Raw genomic sequence first — 23010 nt, 5'->3', positions numbered from 1 at the left:
AAAGAACGCACGTGGATGCACCGCCCGCTGTATCCGCAGCCCCCGCGTCCCGGGAGCATCGCCCCCCGCATCCCGCAGGTGACCGGGGAGGGGGAGCTCGCCCCAAATATCTTGAGGCACTCTGGCATTTTTTTTTGGGGGGGCGGGGGGATGTTTGGATCTTGCAGGACCCCCAAGCTGAGCCGCAAATGCCCCTTGGGGGGATATTGGGGATCCCCGGGAGGTGTTTTTTGGGGTCCCGGGGTGGGTTCCCGGCACAGCCCCGACGATGAGCAGGGGGATGTTGGGTCCCCGGAGCCACGTGGCGATCGCCGGATACCGGCGGGGAGTGGGGGGGACACGGGACAAACCCACCGGCTTTGGGGACCCCTGGGACAGGCGGGGGTTGGAATCTGAAACGGGGGCCCGGAGAGGGGGAGCTCCCGGCAGTCTGGAGAGGAGGGGGGAGCAGCGAGGGCTGTGGGGGGAGCCGGGACTCCCGGCAGCCTGGAGAGAGGGCTGGACACCTTGGGATCGCCAGCACCTCGAAGGCGAGAGTCAGGGGAGAAGGGACCCTGGGACCCCGAAACCCCCCGACCACCCTAAAAGGGACCCCGGAGAGGGGAGCCCCCGGGACCCCCGGGACCCCCAGCAGCCCAGAGAAGGGGGATCCCCAGAATGGCAAAGTGAGGAGCCCATAAAGGAAGGACCCCTGGGATTCCCGGGATCTCCGGCAGCCCAGAGAGGGCGGGAACCCTGGAGAGGGGGTTCCCCAATACATGTGAGACCTCCAGCAGCCCACACAGCAAGGACCCCAGAACCCCAAAGTGGATGGACCAGCGAGGGGGAACTCCACTGCTGAGAGGGTTGTTTTGGGCTGAATCTTGGTGGTTTGGAGGTTTTCTTGGCCAGAAGCCGCCCAGTAACATCTAGAGATGGCCTTGGGCAGGAGGAACCCACAAGCCAATGCACTCACACTTTGTTTTTCCCCACACAGCAGGATTTCTCCTTCCCAAACCTTGGCCAGATGGAGGAGGAGGCTGCGAGGAAGAGGAAGATGCCCCAGGACCCCCAGGCAGGTGAGGAGGAAGTCAGTGCCCCTTTTCCCCCTGTCTTGTCCTGTATCTCCCAGCTGAGCATCGCCCCCGGCTGCAGGACAACCCCGCTGCTGCCGCCGTCCTGCCGGGGCCGGAGTTGGGGGGATGTCCTTGGCCTTCCCTGTGGGCCGGAGGCAAATCCCCTCCCTGTCCTTCTTCCCTCCTGCCCCAGGCCCCGAGCTGAGGACGGAGAGCCCGGAGGACAAATCCCCCCGGCAGAGCCTGGTGGGAGAGGCCGTTTTGAAGGGCTCCACGGCGCAGGAAGGCAGCGGGGAGGGAAAGCCACGAAGGTACCCCAGGAGGAGGGTCTCCAAAGCCAGCCCAGGGTGCTCTGAGGAGGAAAGACCCACCCTGTGCCGGGAAGGCGACGAGGGCTTGAGCCAGAGCCCTGACCTGGATGTCCATGAGCAGCCTCACACCAGGAAAAAGCCCTCCAAGTGCTTGGACTGTTGGAAGAGCTTCAGCCAGAGCTCCCACCTGATCTGCCACCAGCGCACCCACAGCGGGGAACGGCCCTACATGTGTGGGGAATGTTGGAAGAGCTTCATCTGCAGCTCCAACCTGATCTGCCACCAGCGCACCCACACTGGAGAACGGCCCTACAAGAGCTTGGAATGCAAGAAGAGGTTTCAGACCAGCGGGAATCTCCTCCTGCATGAAAGGACACACACAGGGGAGAGGCCCTTCCTCTGCACCCACTGTGGGAAGGGCTTCAACCAGAACTCCCACCTCGTCAGCCACCGGCACATCCACAGCGGGGAGAGGCCCTACAAGTGTGGGGAGTGTGGGAAGAGCTTCAGCCAGAGCTCTGCCTTGACCTCACACCAACGGACCCACCAGTAAGGGAAGCCCTAAAGGTGCCTCGACTGTGGGAAGAGCTTTGTCTGCTGCTCCAACTCCATCACCCACTGGAGGAGTGATGTCTTCCCACATTGGGAAGACACCTGGCTGGTGGTCTCCACATCCTCCTTGTTCCCCACAGGCACCTGGGTGAACACAGTGGGAGAAACATCCATGGGGTCACAAACTGACCTGGGAAATTCAGTGGGAAGAGCTGATTTGTTGAATTTAAAACAAAGACATTCAACAAAGACATCTAAAGCCCCACCATTTTACTGGCATTTGGGGTCATTTGGAGATCCAGGGGAATATTTGGGAGGATTTGGAGTTTCTGGTGGGATGTGGGGGAGATTACCCCAAAAATGGGGGTTCCCAGGCCGGGCAAACAGGGCCACATTGTCGTAGTTGTGCCAGCAGTTCATGTCCCCCTGATCCTGTCTGTTCTCCAGGAACTCCCCTTGGCTGTTCCAGTGCCTGGCCTGGGTCTCCCCACACGGGGTGTCCCCCCCAGGTGCCCAAATCTCTGCTGAAGTGCCTGAGCTGCTCCCAGTTGGAGATGTACCCGGGCAGGAACCTCTCCCGGTCGGGGCCGTTCACTCGGCTTTTCCCAGGACCTGGAACAGCCCTGGGTGTGCAGGGACACAGGTCAGGGGGTGCCCCCCCAGCAGCCCTCAGCCCCCCCAGCAGGTTGGGAGCTCAGGGGGCCACCCCGGACCCCCCTTTCCCACCCTCATCTGCCCCACAGCTGCTGCAGCACCAGTTACTGGGTGGGGGAGTCCCCCCATCAGCCCCCCAGGGACGGACAGGGGGCTTGGGCACCTGTGCACAATCGTCACCAGAGCAAGCACACAAAGGGTTACAGAAGCAGTGGACATTCCCAGGGCGGATCTGCCCCCTCCCAGAGCCCCAGGGAACCGCTCCAGGGCTCAAGTGATGGGGGACAGGGGAGACCCATGTGGGAACCCCCTGCCCTCTGTCCCCCTGCCCACTGTCCAACACCCCTTTTCTCCCCTCTCCCACCCCTTTCCCATCATCCCCACCGTCCCCAGCTCCCCCCCAGCTCGGTTTGGGGGTGTTTCTTCCCCCTGCCCTGCTCGGTTTCACAGTCTCAGCCCCCTCCTCGCTCACTTTGGAGGTCCCAGCCCCCCTTTTCTCCCGTTCTCCCCCCTTTTCCCATTGTCCCCTGAAAGGCAGCTGTTAAATATTGGGTGCTGAAAAAGCTGCTCCATCGTGTCCATTCCAAATTAAGCCTGCATTTCTTAGGAGGGACTGGCATCCAAAGGGCAGCAAGAAGAGTCTTCTAATTCTCTTCTGCTTGATCCTCTCTGCAGCCGCCGATTTTCCCTCAAACCAGGCGGGAAAACAGGAAGAGCCCTGGTGTGGTCGGGGAGCAGCGCTGACCCCAAAGGGCTGCATTTCCCCTGCCGATCGTCCTGCTCTGCCCTCCCCCGGGGCTGGCTCTGCCTGGCGCTGGCCGGACGTGCCGGGGCTCCTCACTGAGCAAAGCCCTTGCCAAAGTTGAGGGGCAAGTGCCGAGCCCGGCTGGCCTGGGAGGAAGCGACAGCAGCGCGGGCCGAGCGGGCGGGATGGGGTCCGAGCAGCGGCGGGAAGTTGCAAACTTGGCAGCCAAGAAGTTGAACTAAAGTGAAGCAGCTCCAAAAGGCCGTGGTCTTGGCGTGGGGGCGGGAGGAAGGGGAGCTCCGTGACTGCGGCCGGGGCTGGTTGGGAGCGGAGCGGCCGGGGCTGCCCCCGGGGCTCGCGGGGGCCAACGGGGAACGGACAAACGGACCAACGGACCAACGGCCCCTGCGCTTCGGCAGCAGCAGCGGCAGCAGCAGCGACTGTAGCGACGCGCTCTCGCTCTGACTCTTGTTCGGGCTCTCCTTGCTCGAGCTCTTCGTCCTCCTCTCCCTCTCCCGGTGTCCCGCTGTCCCAGTGTCCCTGTGCCGGTGTCCCATTGCCGGTGTCCCTGTGCCAGTGTCCCACTCCCGCTGTCCCTGTCCCGTTCCCGGTCCCCCCTCCCCTTGCCGGCCCGGGCCATGGCCCCGGCCGTTCCCCTGTGCCGGGCGGGGCCGCCCCGTCCCCGGCCCTGGGCGGCCCGGCGCGGTCTCGCCCTCGCCCGGCTCCCGGCGCGCCGGCTGTGGCGCTGCTGGGCGCTCCTGTGGGGCTGGCTGTGGGACGGGCTCGGCCTCGCCGCCCCTTGGCTCCGCCTGGCTCGAGCCCGGCGCCTGCCGGGGCCGGCGGGGGCCGCGGGCGCCGCGGCCGCTGCCGCCTCCTCGGCGGCTTCCCCGGCCAGAGCTCCGCCGCTCGCCAGCCCGGCCGCCGGCAGCGAGCCGCCGCTGCCCGCTGCGGCTGGGGAAGCCCGGCCCGGGCCGCTTGAGGGGCGCTCGGGGGCCGTGCCGGGCCCCGGCCCCAACGCTGACGGCCACGTCTCGCCCGCACCGAAGGCCAAGGAGCCGCTGCACGAGCGCTACCGGCTGCATTCGCTGCTGGGCAGCGGCGGCTTCGGCCGCGTCTACGCGGGGACCTGCCTGGCGGACGGAGCCCCGGTGAGTGCAGCAGGAGGAGGAGGAGGAGGAGGAGGAGGAGGGCGGGACGGGCGGCGAGCTCAACCCGCCCTTCCCCTCGGCTTGCAGGTGGCCATCAAAGCCGTGTCCCGGGATGGCATCCGGCGCTGGGGCGAGCTGGTGAGCGAGCGGGGCCAGCGGCAGAAAGCGGGGCGGGACGGGCGGGGACGAGCCGAGGCCCGGCAGGGTGGAAGCCGCCGGGACACCTGGAGGGAGAGTGGGCGTGGGCTCGGTGGGGGACGGGGAGCATCCAGGGCTGGCCGAGGGGGAGCAGGCAGACAGGCACGGCATCAGCCCCACTGACGACCCCGTGGTCCCCCCGCAGCCCGACGGCACCCGGGCCCCCCTGGAGATCGTGCTGCTGGACAAGGTGTCCAATGGCTTCCCTGGGGTCATCCAGCTGCTGGAGTGGTTCGAGCTCCCCAACGGGTTCCTGTTGGTGATGGAGCATCCGGAGCCGTCTCAGGACCTCTCTCGCTTACTGAGGGCGTGGGGGTTCCTGCCGGAGGAGATGGCGTGGGGGCTGTTCCGCCAGGTGCTGCAGGCCGTGCGGCACTGCACCAGCTGCGGCGTCCTGCACCGGGACATCAAGCCCCAGAACATCCTCCTCCACCTGGCCAGCGGCGAGGCCAAGCTCCTCGACTTTGGATGTGGCACCTTCCTTAAGGACACGGTCTACACCCAGTTTGCAGGTGAGCCCACAGCCGGGGGATGCTCCTGGTGCCGGGCATCGCATGGCCATGCCCGGGTGTGGCACCGGAGATTGCCCCTTTGGCTGAGGGGGAACAGGATTAGTTCTTCAGCCAAGTTGCTTTTGGATGGGGCTGGGGGTTACTGTGAGACAGGCCCCGGCCTTGGCGACAGCCTGTGCCACCCACCCTGTCCCAGGCTGGGTCTGGGGCAGGGGGGAGCCAGCCTGACCAAAACCCCCGTGAGGGTAGCAGAGAAGGGGGTCAGAACTGTGCACCAGCTGGCTTGGTGTGCAGGCGAGGAAGGGCTTGGGCTGCTCCGCTCGCCTTGTTTGCCTTGGCTTATGATGAATTGTTGGGGGCAGTGCAGTGGGGCGGGGAGAAGGCACGGCTTTTCCCCACCACTGGGTGGGTTTTTCCCTTGCATGAAATGGTTGGGCCTTGCCAGGGCTTCCGCTGCCCTCTTGGACACCAGCGGCTTCTTCTCCAACCCAGAGTTTGTAACCAAGAGTCAGGGGCCGGCGAGAAGGCAGTGGGTCACAGCGTGTGCCACTGGGGCAGGCCCCACATTGCCAGGGCTGCTGGGGTGAGGCTCTGGGAGCAGGCAGCATCCACCTGCTGAACTGCGTCTGTATTCCGTAGGAACACTGTCATACAGCCCGCCAGAGTGGATCTACCTCAAGCGCTACCACGGCGAGGAGGCGACCATCTGGTCCCTGGGCATCCTGCTCTACCAGATGGTCTGCGGGAAGCACCCTTTCCGCAAAGGCACCAACACCATCTGGGACCAGCTCCCGTTCCCAGCACGGGTCTCTCCAGGTGGATACCAATCTTTGTGGCACGGGGGGAATAACGGTGTTGGGAGAGGGCAGCGGGCTCACGAGGACGCCGCTCTTGAAGCTGTTTGTGTCCCATGGGTGGCTGGAGGAGGTGGCCTGTGTCCTGCCATCCTGCTCTCCTCCAAAAGGGAGAATCGATGGAGAAGTTTGGGCACAGCTCTGAGCACAGCCAGCACAGCCTGGGCACGTGGACAGTGGGACAGAGGGGACAGGATCCTTCTCCAACTGACCGGCCATTTTCCCCCCAGGCTGCCAGCACCTTATCAGGTGGTGTTTGTCCATCCGCCCCTCGGACAGGCCAGCACTGGAAGACCTGTTGTGCCATCCTTGGGTGCAGGGCATTCCCCTGCCCTAGAAGACGGGAGAGATCCACGTGCTCCCTTTGATCCAGGGGCCTGGCAGGTAACACCTCCACACATCTCTTGGCAATAAGAACCAAAGGAAACCAGACTTTTTTGTCAGCCTGTAGCACTGGGGGGGGTCATCCCATGGGAACACGCCCCTCTTTGTGCTGGAGCTGGGCTGCAGACCCGGTCTCCCAAGTGCTGGTGGCCACCATCCAACCTGGTTTTGCTCGTCCCGCTTCACAGACAGCTGGGCCCTCGGCAGAACGCTGACAGCCTGGTCTGGCCCCCAGGGAAGGAGAAGGGGCCTCTGCAGAAGCTGTGCCGGGTGGGCCTGCTGCTGGAGACATCGAGGACGACGTCAGGGATGACAAGCTCTCAGTTGACCTGGACGCCGGCGAGCTGAAGAGGATGGCCTTTGATTCTGGCCCCTTCCTCCAAGCCGTGCTCCACACGCCGTTTGCAGATGAGTCCACACCCAGGGGGTGCTCCCGGACACGGGCATTGCTCAGCCTGGCTGGGCACCGAAGGTTCCCCCTTTGCTGATGGGGAACCTGAGGAATTCTTCAGCCGGCTGCCAAGCTGCTTCTTGGCAGGAGGGCGGGCGGGTGCTCTGGGCTGGGTGTGAAATGGGAGCCCGGCTCTGCCCCCAGCCTCTGCCACTGCCCCTTTGCTGGGCGGGGCTGGGGCAGGGGCAGCCAGCCTGCCAAAAACAAACCCCCGTGGGGGGAGCAAAGGCGGGGCTGCAGAACACCAGCTGCTTTGGGCTGCAGGCCAGGAAAGGCTTGGGCTGCCTTGGCTTAGGAGCCTTTCTTTGGGCCAGTGCAGCAGGGCAGGGAGAAGGCCTGGGTTTTCCTCAGCTGGAGGAGGGGGGGTTTTCCTTTGGCCTGCAGGGCTTGGGCCTTCCTCAGAACCCTGACAGAAGGTTAACATTTTACCTTTTTTTCTTGTTTCCACTTTTGGTTTGTAATCTCTGTTCATGAATTTGTTGTTTGTTTTCCAGGGAAGAGTTGGAGCTGGTGCCCAGTCCGGGTTGGGAAGGGCTGGGACCATCCCTGGAGAGGATCTGACGTCCCCTCTGAGAAGGCTGAGGACATCCTTTGGGACACGCTCTTCTTGCGGCAGCAGATCTTGGGAGGTAGATGCTCATCTTGCCCATCTTGTCAGCAGCAGTGGGATAATGGCTTTGGGGAGATGGCAGCAGGCACATGAACATCCCGCTCTTGCAGCTGCTGAGGAGGTTGATCTCCTGGGCTTGGCTGGAGGAGGTGGCACCTGTGTTGAGTAATTGCTGAAATCCAATCGATCTGGGATGACCCCAAATGACAGTTTAGTTTTCAGCTTGCTCGAGCTGTATCTCAGCAGCTTTTGGGTATCATTTTTGGCCCCCAGACAGGACACCTCTGCCTGATCTCCCGCGGATCCGAGGGATCTCTGGATCTTCACGCCAGCACCAGGACTTTGCTGCAGAAGAGCACAGATCCCCAGCCCAGTCTGGGACACAGGTAAGATCCCAGTGGATAACAAGGCATTCTTTTGGGGAATCCTGCCCATGTCAAACGTATGGATCTTTCAGCGCACTGGGGGGTTCTTTGGTATTTTGGGAATCCTGCTCATCTGAGACCTGTGGATCTTCGAGCCCTTTGGGTGGGTCCTTTGGTATTCTGGAATTTGGTCTCTGGCTTTGTTTTATGGATCACTATTGTTCTGTACTTGTATTTGTTTCTGTATTGTAACATTTTGGGTCTACTGTTTAGAGCTGGGAAGTGGGCAATCTGAAGGGGGAATTTGGAAGAAGTCCCCCCTTGGTTGCATTTTGCAATATTGGATGAAGATTGGCGGTCCCCCCGGAGGAACAGCTCCCAGGGAGAATTTAATGGAGTGTTGGAATCAATGGGTGGCTGTTCTGGAACACTGAATTAGAATCCATTGTTGCAGTTGATGCTGTTTGAGAAGGGGAACAGAAGTGGAAGGAGGTTATGTCTGGTGCTGTGTTTTTCCCTTTGCAGAACCTGTGAAAGGGCAGAAAGATTGTGGTGTGAATGCAGCACCCTCAGAGCCCTTGGTGTGAGCCGGGAAAGGAAAATCAAGCTGAGGGACAAGATCAGTCTAATTTGGGGACATTGTTGGAGGTTGGAGTTGCAGTTCTGGAAGAAATCCCTGAGGAAATGGTGCCCCGGGGAGAGGAAGAGGACGAGAGCATGGGCAGCCTGCTTCAAACATCCCCCCAGGAGACTTGGGAGCAGTCCCTGTGCATCCTGTAAGAAAGATGGACACTGGAAATGGGATTGTCCGCAATCCCCCCAGAGAACCCTGAAGGAGACCCCAAAGGACCAACTAAGGACTTGCAATAGGGGGGGTGACTGTGTAAAGTAAAGTAACATCTATGTCTTAAGTAAGGGAGAATATCTAATGAATCTGGAAACTGTGTGTGTCGTGTAAAGCCCTGTGTGGCTGTCACTGAAGTGCTGAGGCTGAACAACAGGCCCTGAGCCAAAGCTGAGCTCTAGATGAACCTTCCAACCTAACAGTCTGTTTATCCCTGTATTTGCTCCTTAGCTAAAACTGTGTATGTTTGTTGGTCAAAGATGCAGTGTGGAAAGACTCCCCGTGTATCTGCCCCTGAACAAAATAAATGTGCTTATTAGTGAGATCTGTGAGTCTCAGCTCATTAGTGAATGATATTTGTATGTGTTGATTAATCAAATCTTATGTCTGATTGTGAGCAAAATGTGATCTTTATCTTCCTGTCTTTAGAGAGTGGTCAAGGCCCTGGCAGTGGATGTGTGGCCTTGTTTGGCAGCAGATGGGGCAGGTTGACTGCCTGGGTTTTCCCCTTAAGCCCTGGCCAGGCTGTGGGTGGAACCCAGGAGGAGAAGGGAGCCAGATGGTTTTGCACACTCGTAGCTCTGTGAGCTTGTTTCTGCAAGGCCAGAAAAGCTGGACCCCCTCCCAGCACAGATGGAGCCCTCCCCTACGAGTGGACGCCCTGGGTGGGATTTCCCGGGCCCGGGAGGGGTTCTCCAACCCTTGGCTGCGACCGGGGCTCCCCCGCTGCCGGGCGGGCCTGGCTGAGGGGAACAGATGAGGGCAACTGAGCAGGGAGCTTTTCTACTCACTCCAGGCACTCTTGGTAGGAACGATGAGGTGCGTTACTGAGCTCAGCCTTTTGTCATTCTTTGCTGCTTTGCACTGCAGTAAAATTACACACTTGTTCTCCAAAGTTGGTGTCGGTGTCTCTTGTGCTGACCCTCGTCGCAGGCAAAAGAGTTCCCTGGGGCCCTGCAGTGTCACAATGGTCCCCTGATTCCATGGGACAACATTCCTAATTTACTGTCTAGACTGGAGGAAAATCCCAGGAAGGGCCGTGGTTTGTTAGGACTTGCTTTATCTGAATGAGCCCCGGGGGGCTTTTGGTGCTGAGTCCTTGAACCTCAGGTACTGAGGGGAGATTGCACAAACCTGTCCAGAAGTGAAAGTCAGAAGGAGAACCCAAAGTATCTCAAAGCATTAATGGGTCCCACTGAGGGCCATTCCCAAGACAGGCTCCTCATGGACTGGTTGGAGGAGAGGATTGGAGGCCATGATTGCACAAAGCTCTCAAAGGCTCAGTTTCCAAAGGAAATCCCAAAGCTCCTTAAAAACCCTGGAGGACCTACTGACAAAGCCTCTCCAGGGACTAATTAAAGCAGAGAATTGGAGACCATGATTGATCAAACCTCTCCTAGACTCAGAGTCAAAAGGAAAGGCAAAGGACCTGAATAAACCTTTAGTCCCTTCAAGCATTACCGAGCCCCATTGAGGGCCCTTCCTGACCAAGCCTCTTCAGGGACTCATTAGAGCAGAGAACTGGAGGTCAGGGTTGCACAAACTTCTGCGAGATTCCAAAGCAAAAGCCAAAGGCCTTGGAAAACCCTGCAGTCCCTTGAAGCCTTCAGGAGCCCCCCAAGGGCCATTCCTGACAAAGCCTCCCCAGGGACTCTCCAGCAGATCCTTGGGGGCCGTGAGTGCAGGGAGGCAAAGGCTCTGTGCAGGCAGCTGAGATGTTGAGCACAGCCTGGCTTGGTTGGAGGCAGCAGAAAGGCCCAGCCCTGACCCCCAGCCCGGGGAAGGCAGATCCTGTCCCTCCCGCCTGGCTCAGGGCTCTGCCGGGGGCACTGCCTTGGGGGGGTGACGCTGAGGGAAGGACAAGGGGGTGCCAGTGCCCAGCCTGCCCGGGCCCTTTGCTGTGCCCTGCCAGCAGCAGCCTCCCCGTGCTGTGCCCAGGCTGCTCCTTTCAGCTGCGGGCACAGACAGGGCCCAGCTGTGCCTGCTGCTGTCCCATCCTGCGCTCAGCACGAGGGACGGGGCAGCCCAAAGAGAAGCCCCGTTGCTGGAGGGAGCCCAGGCCCTCAGGCACAGGGGATCTCCCAGGGCCTGTGCCAGCCAGGGGCCTTGTGCTGGGCTGTCACAGGCCAGGGCAGGGGCAGCTGGAGAGCCCCTGGCCCAGCCCTGAGTCACGGGCTGAGCCATCAGCTCCTGCAGAGAGAAGGGACCTCACAGGCCCTTCCCCAGACTGAGGGCAGAAATGTTCCTCACAGGAACTGCTGTGTTTATCCTGCTGCATTTGACAGCTGCACTTCTGCCTCTCTCTCACTTGGGCCTTCAAAGAGCTCTCCAAGGAAAAGCTTCATTGAGTCCCAGAATACCAGAGGCTGGCAGAGCCCCCTGAGCAGCCCTGCCCTGGCTGTGGCTGGGCTGCAGTTCCCTTTGCCCAGAGCAGCCCCTGTCCTGCTGGGTTGGTGCTCGTGGCTGCAGCGCTGTTGGTCCCAGCCCAAGGCTTTGGCTGTCCCTGGGCAGTGCTGGCCCCACAGGGAGCGTCTCTGCAACCACCCCCACCCAATGGGCTCTGCTGGGCAAGTGTTTCACAGGGGACATGGCTGGGACAGCTGGGCTGGACTGACCCAAGGGATATTCCATTCCATGGGATGGCATGATCAGCAATAAACTGAGAGAAAGGAAGGCAGAAAGGAAAGTGGGCAGGGGACAGACGGGGATGTCCTTCATTAATACATTTGTCTTCCAAAGAAACCTCTCCATGGACTGAATTCTTGCCTCCCAGGGGCTTTCTTGGTTTCTGCACGTGGCCTTTGCTTTTTGCTTTCCTCTCTCCAGTTAATCTCCCTTTCTGTTGACCAAGGATTTCTTCCCCTGCTTTTCTCCTGTTGTCTGACTGAGGAGGGGAAGGGAGAGAGCAACTTGGCTGTCCCTGGATGGCCAGACAGGTTTAACCACAGTCACCTTGCCCAAAGCTTCTCTTCTAGGTACCCCCAGAAATGTCAGGTGTCCACACCTGAGCTTGGTTATGCCCTGCTCACCCCCTCCCCCAGGGCGGTCAAGTGCAGAACCCACGTGGATCTCTGCAGTGACAGGGGGATGCCAGGAATTATCAGGGTTGGAGGCTGAAGTGAGTTGAACAGGGGACAATTGGGAAAAGCCCCCCACGGGCACTGGCCCAGAGCATGCGCAGTCCCTCAGCACCTTCCCGGCCACAGCTCCTCATTGGCTGCCCGTCCGCTCGGGGTCCCATTGGCTGGCTATTGGCTACACTTGGCTCCATCGCAGTCTCCCATTGGCTGGCCCTTCGCGCCACCACGCAGCTTCCCCATTGGCTGCCTCTGGGCAGCTCCCCATTGGCTGCTCCCCGGCAACAGGGCTGCTCTCTTAGCAACAGCACCGACCCTTCAACCTGCACTTTAATTCAACTGGACCAGTTCCAGGGCAACTCCACATCCTCCCCATCCACCGCAGCTTCACATTTTCCCTTAGCAGTAGCAGTGGAACATTGGCCCAACAGCAACTTCACCTTTTCCCTTAGCAGAGTTCCAAAGCCTTGGTGCCACAGCCGGGCTGCTGCAGGAGCCGAGCTCCTTGCAAAAGCTCCAGGAGGCACCCAGCAAGCCAGCAGAGGCAGGCAGAGGAGCAAACAAGAGAAAAACTTGTGACAATCCAAAAATGGGAGAAGGTGTGCCAGGCGGATCTCGCTTGGAGACCGGGGAACCAGCCATGGGACACTCGGGGCCCATCTCGGTGCCAGGAGACCTTTGCTTGTGTGAGAAATAGAAACCCAGTCGGGCAATTTCCGATCAGAATTTTATTATATGATAAAAGCAAATTCAGTGCTGGGTGATCAGGGAAGGGGTTCAACAACTCCCAACGCCTGTCACACCCAAAGAAGACAGTTGTTCTACATTTATTTCCAGCTACTTCATGAATATTCATTATACATAAGCATAAACATTACATATTGTTAAGTCAGACATTCAACAGATGTTTTTCTTAACAGGAATGTTATCTATAAGCATCTGTAATATATTGTCAAGTCAGACATTCAGCAGATGTTCGCTGCTTATCTATACAAAGTTATAAATTTTTAAGAAAGGTGCTATTATCTAGCTAACTAAACAAAATTCCTTCACTAGAAATCCTACACAAGGTAAAAGGGAGGTAACTTGTTTTATCTCTTTATAGGGGCCCAATTAAGTTTTACGATTTGTTTTTCTTTTCTCTCTCCACGTCATATTGACTTTACACTGTTTTCTCCTAATTAGCCCAAATCATTTTCTCAGTTTATCACACTTGGATCCGGGTGAACGGGCCAGGGGGCATCCAGGGGTCCCACGGCGAGGGGATTTAAGGCCGTGCCCGGGGACTGTGGGGAGCTGTTGCAGGACTGCTGCGGGAGCTGCTGCCACCCCCTTCCCCTGCGGGTTGGGTTCGTTCCTCGGAGGCTACAAGGCAACCAGGGCAGAAGCCCAGCAGAGATCTACCAGCTTGCAAGGCAGCGGCACTTCCTGGTGCTGCTAACTCCTGTCCTGTGCTTTTAACAGTTCCCCTTAGCTTGTCCCACTGCCCTATCTCCCTTCTTTCTCTCTGCTCTTTTGTGTTCCAAAACAAAGTGGAATTCTCGTTTTGGGATCCAGCATCTGGCCTCGTTTGTGCCTTAACCTGGCTTATGGGAGTGTTTTAGAACCTGGTTCCCCTCTGCATCGAAGCGGATCGGAACAGCTGGGGTCCCCAAATGGAGAAGGAGGGGGGTGGGACCCACAAAACTGAGAGAAAGGGGGAGGTAGGACTCCCAGATTTAGTGGGAGCAACTGGGGCAGCTGGAGTTTGGGGGTCTGATGGGAAAGGGGTGGGAGAGGGGGGAAAAGGGACGAGCTTTGCATCGTCAAAGTGAGTGAGAAGGGGCTGAGACCTTGAACTGAGCAGGGGGGGGAGGGGGCCACCCCCAAACCGAGCTGTGGGGGGAGCAGGGGATTGCAGGGAGGGTGAGAAACAGGTGGGACAGTGAGGGAAAGGGTGAGACAGGGCGTAGGGGGTCCCATGGGGGTCCTGTAGCAGGATGCTCTGCCTGGAACGGGGTAAAACAACTCCAACAAGGCCCTGTTTGCAAAACCCCCGGCAGGAAATGAAGAAGGGGAGTCACGCTGCTTTTGGGTTGAATAATGCTGAAACCAGCCTGACTCCTCAATTCCAAAGGGAAACATCCTGAGAGAGAGGGGAAGATGTGGCAGAGCTGGGAAAATCCCCGGGCAAAGGAACAAACAGGTGACACCCCTGAGAACTTCTCCAAGGCTGCTGGGCTGGCACAGCCTGGACACACCTGACTGACAGTCCAGCACTTTATACGAGAAAAGCCCCAGCTTTTAAGGGCAGGGTCTTGTGACGTGTCCCATCAGACCCCCAGGGATGGACAGGGACTCCCCCAGTGTGGATCCAACCCCCCTGAGCTCCAGGGAATCCCTCCAAGCCTCATGTGATGGGGGACACAAAGGGACCCCTCGACCTTCTGTCCCACCTCCCTCTTCCCCCCTCTCCCTCCTCTTTCCCAACGTCCCCCCAATTTCCAGACCCTCCGTGCTCAGCCAGGGGCTCCCAACCCCTCCCACTTAGGCTGGGGGTCGCAACCCCCCTCACACTCAGTTTTGGGGATCCCACCCCTTTTCCCTTCTCTCCCACCCCTTTCTGATCATCCCATCAAACCACAGCTTCCCCGTGCTCTGCTCTGGGGGTCCCACCCCCTCAACCGCTCAGCTGAAGGGGTCTCACCCCCTTTTCCCACCTTTTCTCCCCTTTCCCCTCCCTTTTCCCTGTCATCCCCTGTTGCCGGTGGCAGTGGAAGGCTTAGACAAAGTTCATTAAAGAAGTCCTGCCCTTGAGTCCCGAGGTGCAGAAAGGACTCCCTGGCTTTCTAAACTCCTGCTCAGAGAGGAGCCTGGGGGCGGCTGGATCCAATCTCAGCCCTGGATTATGCCAAGGGTTGGAATTTAAGGAATTACAGAGCTGTGATTGAACCACTTTTGTCCTGCAGGTTTTAATGATGGAAAATCAGATATATTGATATAAAATGAACTCATCATTATCACAGATGAACAGACAAAAAATTTTAATCAGAATTATTTACTACACAATAAAACACTAAAACTACCAGTAGTACAGGATAAGTACAATATAATTGAAGGAATTATACTAAAACTGGCAAAAAATTAATAACTATTAAGTAGACATTTGATAATTCCCGCAGGCCAAGGCTCCTGGGGAGATCTCTTTTGCTCACCCTCGAGGACTGACCTTGGGGGGGTTCCCCAGCCAAGGGGGGAATCTCCAACCATACACCCCAAGAGGGGTTATGTTGGAAGAACCTGCCCCTGGGAAAGGGGACTGGAACTTTATAGTATAAAGTGATGGACTGACAGCCCTTGGACTCCAGGGGTTGCCTCACCATCAGGATGTTAATTCAGGGTTGAACCCAGACTGGTTCCAACATCTCCTGGCCTGGCCTGGGCCCCTCTCAGCCCAGCACTGATACATTTGCAAATAGGGCATTGTCTTGGTCCCATTCCAGGGGGGAATGTCCTGCCACAGTGTCCCAGTGTGCCTGTAATTCCATCAGGCCCTGCAGTGTCACAATGGTCCCTTGATTCCACAACTTCCCAAATGTTTCCAGGTTCCTTTGGTTCCATGAGGCCCCCATGTCACAAAGGCCCCTGGATTCCAGGAGTTTCCACAGTGTCTCAGGGTCCCTTTTTTCCAGGAGGCCCTGCAGGCTCCCAATTGTCCCTTGATTGCAGGAGGTTCCCAAATGTCTCAGGGTTCTTTGGTTCCAGGAGGCCCTGCAGTGTCACCTTGGCCCCTTCATTCCATGCAGGCCCAGGCAGAGGAACCCCAGCACGGAGCCCCCGACCCCCGTCAGCATCTTGGGGGGCGGCGTCCGACGGCAGCTCGGGGTGGGGGGGCAGCTGGGGGCAACTGGGATATACTGGGAGAGACCACTGGGAGTGACTGGGATCATCCTGGGACTGACTGGGATCATCCTGGGACTGACTTGGCCCTATGGAACACCCTGAAAGTTCTGGAGGGGCTGTTTTAAGTGAGCTCTGGAAAACTGTCCTGGCTGTGCAGGGCAGGGAATGCTGATGTTCTGCAGGCCCCCAGCTCTGCTCTCTGGCTCCTGGTTTCCCTCGTGCTGGGCAGTTGGAGCCCAGGCAGGGGCAGCCCTACAGGAGGTTGTGGTGCTGCAGGGCCCAGGGGCTGCACCCCGAGGAGCTCCTGCCCCAGGGGCTCAGGGACCTGGCAGTCTGTGCTGCTGGGGGCAGGATCGTGCCCCGGGCTGTGGCTCCTGGGTGCAGAGGAGGAAGGAGAAGCACAGCTTTGGTCCCCACTCTTGTGGCCGGAGGTGCAATAGGCTGGGCTGGGGGTGGTGGCCTGGCTGGTCTCTCTTTGGCCTCGGTTGTGGGGTCTGCAGGGCCAAGTTTTGCCCTGCCCTGTTTGCAGCCTGGTGCTGACCCACTGCTGGGGCCCCCGGGCAGGTGGGTGTTTCTGCCCTGGGCTGTTCTCACTCACACCACATGTATGTGAGGGGGCACTAAGGTGTGTTCCTGCCCCAAATCCTGTGTCTTGGACCCTCTTGGTGCTTTCCTGGAGCATCTTCTCCCAAGCTGGGTCCGTGCCTGTTCCTCCCTGGAGCACAAACTGGGCCATTTGCAGTGGGACCTGCTGGGGGACCTGCACTGGTCCCCGTGGCTCTGCTCTCTGGGGACAGGGAGCCTTTGGGGACTCTCTCACAAGCCACCCCCACTCATGTCCTGCTGGTCACCCAGGTGGCCCTGGCAGTGCTTGGGAACATGACTGGGATGGGGGGTGTGCCCACCCATGGCAGCAGGGAAGGGCACAAGTTCCAGGGGGGATGTCCAGGGAGACAGGACACTGCAGAGGAAGGGCCTGGGGGGTGCAGAGTGACAATAGAGAGGGGAGGGCGGATCTTTGGCATCCCCTCCTCTGCTTGCTTCAGGCTTCAAGAAGACACCACAAGGAGAAATCACATGGAGAAATATTTATTGATCAAAGACTATTCAAAGCCTCAGAAACAGGGGGGAAAACGTCCTTCCTGGGGGACACCAGTCCAAGGAAGCTCCTGGTTACTGTCCAGGCAGGAGTAGGTGCCTGTGGGCTCCAGGGGTTTAATGCAGATAAAATCACTGGGGGGGCTCCTTCAGCAGCAGCATTTAATGCATTTGGACAGGCCAGGGACCATCTCCATGTCCTGCACAGAAGGGCTTCACCCTCCTCAGGACCCCTGAGTGACACAATGACACCAAAACCCAGGAATGACAGAGCAGCTGCACCCACTAACTTGGATTTTCCCTTTTTCAAATGTCATTTAACTCACTAAATCCATCTCTTGCCTAGGAATGGTACAGCACAGTCAGGCACATAAAGAAACTGAAGGGCCAACACCCATTTACCAATTCCAAATTTTAATGGTTGAAAGAAAGGCCCATTTTCCTTTTGCCCTATGCCACCAACAACAGGAATCGTTTCTGACTAAATTGTCCTTTCCTCCTCTTTCAAACCCAACACGCCACTCCAGGATCTCCCAAGAAATCCATGTTCTCCCTCCCCAGTGTCCATGGAGCAGAGGTTCAGCTGGGGATGACACCTCTGGGCCCCCACACACCTTCCAAGGGCAGGAGCCTTCCTGCCTGGCCGGGAGCCCTGGGGGGAGTCCAGGCTGTGGCAGCTCCTGTTTGTCCCTTCCCCACGCACATTCCAAATCCCTGCTCTCACACTAAACCCTCCAAAGCTTTCCAAACCCAAATCCTTTCCTCTGCTCCTCTCTCACTGGGACCATTTCTGCCTCCTTCCCCTGCAGCTGGAGGAACCTCCCCAGCTGCTGCTGCTCCCTGGCATCAAACCACACCTTCCCAAACCCTGACTATTGCTCAGTTCAAAGAACAAATCTAGAGATTTCAGTTCACTTCTCTTTTCTCTGACAAAACAACAGCAACTGAAAAAACGTATTATAATCCACAAACTGAATCTCTAATTCACTAATCACTAATTGAATATCGGCACAATTAACACAAATCCAACCCCTGCAAACACTAAAGCTGACACTAAAGAATGCTCTGAACACACAATCCCAGCTTAACAGCTGCTGTGGCAATTTACCTTCCTTCAAATATTTAATGTGCACCAAATGCTTTAAAATGCACCCAAGAACAAACTACTGCATTTAACACTTACAGCAAGTGAATTTTTTCTTTTTTATATCTATTATGGGCATCCCCGAGTCAGACAGGATTCTAATACTATAACACACACTCCCAGTAACACACACTCCCCAAACACTTCACTTTCTCCAGCACTGACCATTGGGTTTGACAAACACAGTTCCCTGAGCAAAGCCCTCCCCAAAGCAGCTCTATGGGCAAGAGCTCTGTGTGTGACTGATCTGTGGGCCTGGAACCCACTCCCTGAACCACACCTGGGGCCTGGAACCCACCCCCTGACCCACACCTGGGGCCTGGAACCCACCCCCTGACCCACACCTGGGGCCTGGAACCCACCCCCTGACCCACACCTGGGGCCTGGAACCCACCCCCTGAACCACACCTGGGGCCTGGAACCCACCCCTTTCACTCAGTCAGTAGGGATTTCTTCTCATAAGCCAAATATCACACTCCTTCTTTTACAGTTCTAGCATCACTTTCACAACCCAATTCTATTCTATTCTGTTCTAGAGCTCCATTTCTAGGATGCTTAGGTATACCTTTTCTATGCTCAGCAATGCCTTAATAAAATTCCAGGGATCTTGCTTTGAACTCACCAGATCCAGGGACTGAGATCTCCCAGAAGAATATTTTCACTGCTCGCTGGAGTCCTCAGGGTCCCGGAATCCCTGGAGGGTCGACAGCATTGTCCCACCTGGCTCACCAAGAATTGTCCCTGAAAATCGTTGGGAAGAAATGAAACCCTCCAACGCCCCTGGGAAGTGTTGGTGAGCCAGGCACTGCTTTGTTCTGGCTCCCAGAGACAGGGAGCCAATCATTCCAGCCACACCTGTCCCTTTCCAGACTTTTCACACATTTCTACATTTGAACAAACAAACAAATTCATGTTCATTGCTTCTAATTTACCCCAATGAATGAACTAAGGAATTCTCTTCATTAATTAAGACTCTAATTAGTAGTCTATCCTTAACTGGCTAATTTGGTCCACCTTCTTTGGTCCTCTTAGCACTCCTCCTCAGACACAGAGTCTCCAACTCTTAGGCTGAAATGTCTTTGTAAATCCCCTCTGGACCTTCTGGTTCCTCCAACAGGTCCTTGAAGGACCATGAATTTAAGATCCCAGATGTCCAATCTTCAGCTCCCTCGGGCTTTGTTTATGGAAGCTCATCAGAGCCAGTGCAGAGAAACTCCAAGTTTGGGTGCTTTAAAGATCAAAGCGACAAGAGCCCGTGAAAAGAAACCCGGTCAACTGCTGCCACTGACGAAAATTTTGGGCAAGTTGGATCATTTCCAACAAGACCAACCCCCACCGCGGGGGGGACCCCGCATCCCCCCGCCCACCGCCGGGGCTCTGCCGGGAACCGCCACCGGGACACCCCCAAAACATAATCACCTCCCGCGGACCCCCCCCGATCCCCCCCAGGGGCATTTGCGGCTCAGCTTTGGAGTCCTTCCAGCTCCAAATGTCTTCCCCTGCAAAGAACCCCCTTTCCTGCAGCCCCACCCCCAAAGCAGTGCTCAGCCAATCCGAGCGCGCAGCGCTGATGACTCATCAGTTGCCAGCCAGACCCGCAGCGCCCAGCGCTCCCCCCGGACCCCCCCAGGGTCCCCCCTCGGCCCCAGCGCCCCCCGGGACGGGAATTTGGGCAAAGGGGAGGTGGGGGGTGCCCAGGCCGGGCCCCCCCGCGCCGTCCCGGCCGTGGCGGCTGCGGCGGGGGCCGAGTGCGGGCGGGAGCGGCCAAGAGCCCAGCGCTGCCCCATCCCGACCTGCCCCAGCTCCCACGGGAATGGGAGGAGTGGGAATAGGAGGGGAGGAGAAAGAGAAGGAGGGAGAGGAGGAGGGAGAGGGGGAGGAGGGGAAGGAGGAGGAGGAGAAAGAACGCACGTGGATGCACCGCCCGCTGTATCCGCAGCCCCCGCGTCCCGGGAGCATCGCCCCCCGCATCCCGCAGGTGACCGGGGAGGGGGAGCTCGCCCCAAATATCTTGAGGGGGATGTTTGGGTCTTGCAGGACCCCAAAGCTGAGCCGCAAATGCCCCTTGGGGGGATATTGGGGATCCCCGGGAGGTGTTTTTTGGGGGTCCCGGGGTGGGTTCCCGGCACAGCCCCGACGATGAGCAGGGGGATGTTGGGTCCCCGGAGCCACGTGGCGGTCGCCGGATACCGGCGGGGAGTGGGGGGGACACGGGACAAACCCACCGGCTTTGGGGACCCCTGGGACAGGCCCGGGGCAGTCTGAGCAATCTGAAACGGGGGCCCGGAGAGGGGGAACTCCGTCAGAGGAGGGGGGAGGCAGGGGGGAGTGGGGGGAGCACTGTGGGGGGAGCCGGGACCCCCGGCAGCCTGGAGAGAGGGCTGGACACCTTGGGATCGCCAGCACCCCGAAGGCGAGAGTCAGGGGAGAAGGGACCCTGGGACCCCGAAACCCCCCGACCACCCTAAAAGGGACCCCGGAGAGGGGAGCCCCCGGGACCCCCGGGACCCCCAGCAGCCCAGAGAAGGGGGATCCCCAGAATGGCAAAGTGAGGAGCCCATAAAGGAAGGACCCCTGGGATTCCCGGGATCTCCGGCAGCCCAGAGAGGGCGGGAACCCTGGAGAGGGGGTTCCCCAATACATGTGAGACCTCCAGCAGCCCACCCAGGAGGGACCCCAGAACCCCAAAGTGGATGGACCAGCGAGGGGGAACTCCACTGCTGAGAGGGTTGTTTTGGGCTGAATCTTGGTGGTTTGGAGGTTTTCTTGGCCAGAAGCCGCCCAGTAACATCTAGAGATGGCCTTGGGCAGGAGGAACCCCCAGCCAAAGCACTCATCCTTTGTTTTTCCCCACACAGCAGGATTTCTCCTTCCCAAACCTTGGCCGAATAGAGGAGGAGGCTGCGAGGAAGAGGAAGATGCCCCAGGACCCCCAGGCAGGTGAGGAGGAAGTCAGTGCCCCTTTGCCCCTGTCTTGTCCTGTATCTCCCAGCTGAGCATCGCCCCCGGCTGCAGGACAACCCCGCTGCTGCCGCCGTCCTGCCGGGGCCGGAGTTGGGGGGATGTCCTTGGCCTTCCCTCTGGGCCGGAGGCAAATCCCCTCCCTGTCCTTCTTCCCTCCTGCCCCAGGCCCCGAGCTGAGGACGGAGAGCCCGGAGGACAAATCCCCCCGGCAGAGCCTGGTGGGAGAGGCCGTTTTGAAGGGCTCCACGGCGCAGGAAGGCAGCGGGGAGGGAAAGCCACGAAGGTACCCCAGGAGGAGGGTCTCCAAAGCCAGCCCAGGGTGCTCTGAGGAGGAAAGACCCACCCTGCGCCAGGAAGGCGACGAGAGCTTGAGCCAGAGCCCTGACCTGGATGTCCATGAGCAGCCTCACACCAGGAAAAAGCCCTTCAAGTGCTTGGACTGTTGGAAGAGCTTCAGCCAGAGCTCCCACCTGATCTGCCACCAGCGCACCCACACCGGGGAATGGCCCTACATGTGTGGGGAATGTGGGAAGAGCTTCATCTGCAGCTCCAACCTGATCTGCCACCAGCGCACCCACACTGGAGAACGGCCCTACAAGAGCTTGGAATGCAAGAAGAGGTTTCAGACCAGCGGGAATCTCCTCCTGCATGAAAGGACACACACAGGGGAGAGGCTCTTCCTCTGCACCCACTGTGGGAAGGGCTTCAACCAGAACTCCCACCTCGTCAGCCACCGGCACATCCACAGCGGGGAGAGGCCCTACAAGTGTGGGGAGTTTGGGAAGAGCTTCAGCCAGAGCTCTGCCTTGACCTCACACCAACAGACCCACCAGTAAGGGAAGCCCTAAAGGTGCCTCCACTGTGGGAAGAGCTTTGTCTGCTGCTCCAACTCCATCACCCACTGGAGAAGTGATGTCTTCCCACATTGGGAAGACACCTGGCTGGTGGTCTCCACATCCTCCTGGTTCCCCACAGGCACCTGGGTGAACACAGTGGGAGAAACATCCATGGGGTCACAAACTGACCTGGGAAATTCAGTGGGAAGAGCTGATTTGTTGAATTTAAAACAAAGACATTCAACAAAGACATCTAAAGCCCCACCATTTTACTGGGATTTGGGGTCATTTGGAGATCCAGGGGAATATTTGGGAGGATTTGGGGAGATTACCCCAAAAATGGGGGTTCCCAGGCCGGGCAAACAGGGCCACATTGTCGTAGTTGTGCCAGCAGTTCATGTCCCCTGATCCTGTCTGTTCTCCAGGAACTCCCCTTGGCTGTTCCAGTGCCTGGCCTGGGTCTCCCCACACGGGGTGTCCCCCCCAGGTGCCCAAATCTCTGCTGAAGTGCCTGAGCTGCTCCCAGTTGGAGATGTACCCGGGCAGGAACCTCTCCCGGTCGGGGCCGTTCACTCAGCTTTTCCCAGGACCTGGAACAGCCCTGGGTGTGCAGGGACACAGGGCAGGGGGTGCCCCCCCAGCAGCCCTCAGCCCCCCCAGCAGGTTGGGAGCTCAGGGGGCCACCCCGGACCCCCCTTTCCCACCCCCCTCTGCCCCACAGCTGCTGCAGCACCAGTTACTGAGTGGGGGAGTCCCCCCATCAGCCCCCCAGGGACGGACAGGGGGGTTGGGCACATGTGGGCAATCGTCACCAGAGCAAGCACACAAAGGGTTACAGAAGCAGTGGACATTCCCAGGGCGGATCTACCCCCTCCCAGAGCCCCAGGGAACCGCTCCAGGGCTCAAGTGATGGGGGTCAGGGGAGACCCATGTGGGAACCCCCTGCCCTCTGTCCCCCTGCCCACTGTCCAACACCCCTTTTCTCCCCTCTCCCACCCCTTTCCCATCATCCCCACCGTCCCCAGCTCCCCCCCAACTCGGTTTGGGGGTGTTTCTTCCCCTATGCCCTGCTCGGTTTCACAGTCTCAGCCCCCTCCTCGCTCACTTTGGAGGTCCCAGCCCCCCTTTTCTCCCGTTCTCCCCCCTTTTCCCATTGTCCCCTGAAAGGCAGCTGTTAAATATTGGGTGCTGAAAAAGCTGCTCCATCGTGTCCATTCCAAATTAAGCCTGCATTTCTTAGGAGGGACTGGCATCCAAAGGGCAGCAAGAAGAGTCTTCTAATTCTCTTCTGCTTAATCCTCTCTGCAGCCGCCGATTTTCCCTCAA

At 58.5% G+C, this 23010-nt stretch overlaps 1 protein-coding gene and 1 pseudogene across 1 annotated transcript; both read left to right on the top strand.

Moving 5' to 3' along the window:
- Nucleotides 1–1440: 1440 nt before the first annotated feature.
- Nucleotides 1441–21684, top strand: LOC120325192 (annotated as a pseudogene).
- On the top strand, nt 3943–9008 carry LOC113996512 (serine/threonine-protein kinase pim-1-like). Its single transcript, XM_027737620.2, has 8 exons — nt 3943–4465; nt 4553–4603; nt 4809–5175; nt 5815–5991; nt 6260–6413; nt 6602–7493; nt 7748–7860; nt 8365–9008. The coding sequence occupies exons 1-5, from the start codon at nt 3956–3958 to the stop codon at nt 6364–6366; spliced, it is 1212 nt and encodes a 403-aa protein (XP_027593421.2). The 5' UTR covers nt 3943–3955; the 3' UTR covers nt 6367–6413; nt 6602–7493; nt 7748–7860; nt 8365–9008.
- Nucleotides 21685–23010: the final 1326 nt, after the last annotated feature.

This window comes from Pipra filicauda, unplaced genomic scaffold (assembly GCF_003945595.2).
Source record: "Pipra filicauda isolate LSUMZ 115617 unplaced genomic scaffold, ASM394559v2 scaffold879_size60776_pilon, whole genome shotgun sequence".
NCBI lineage: Eukaryota > Metazoa > Chordata > Aves > Passeriformes > Pipridae > Pipra > Pipra filicauda.
The sequence above is the reverse complement of the archived record's forward strand: the minus strand, read 5'-3'. Positions and strand labels throughout refer to the sequence as shown.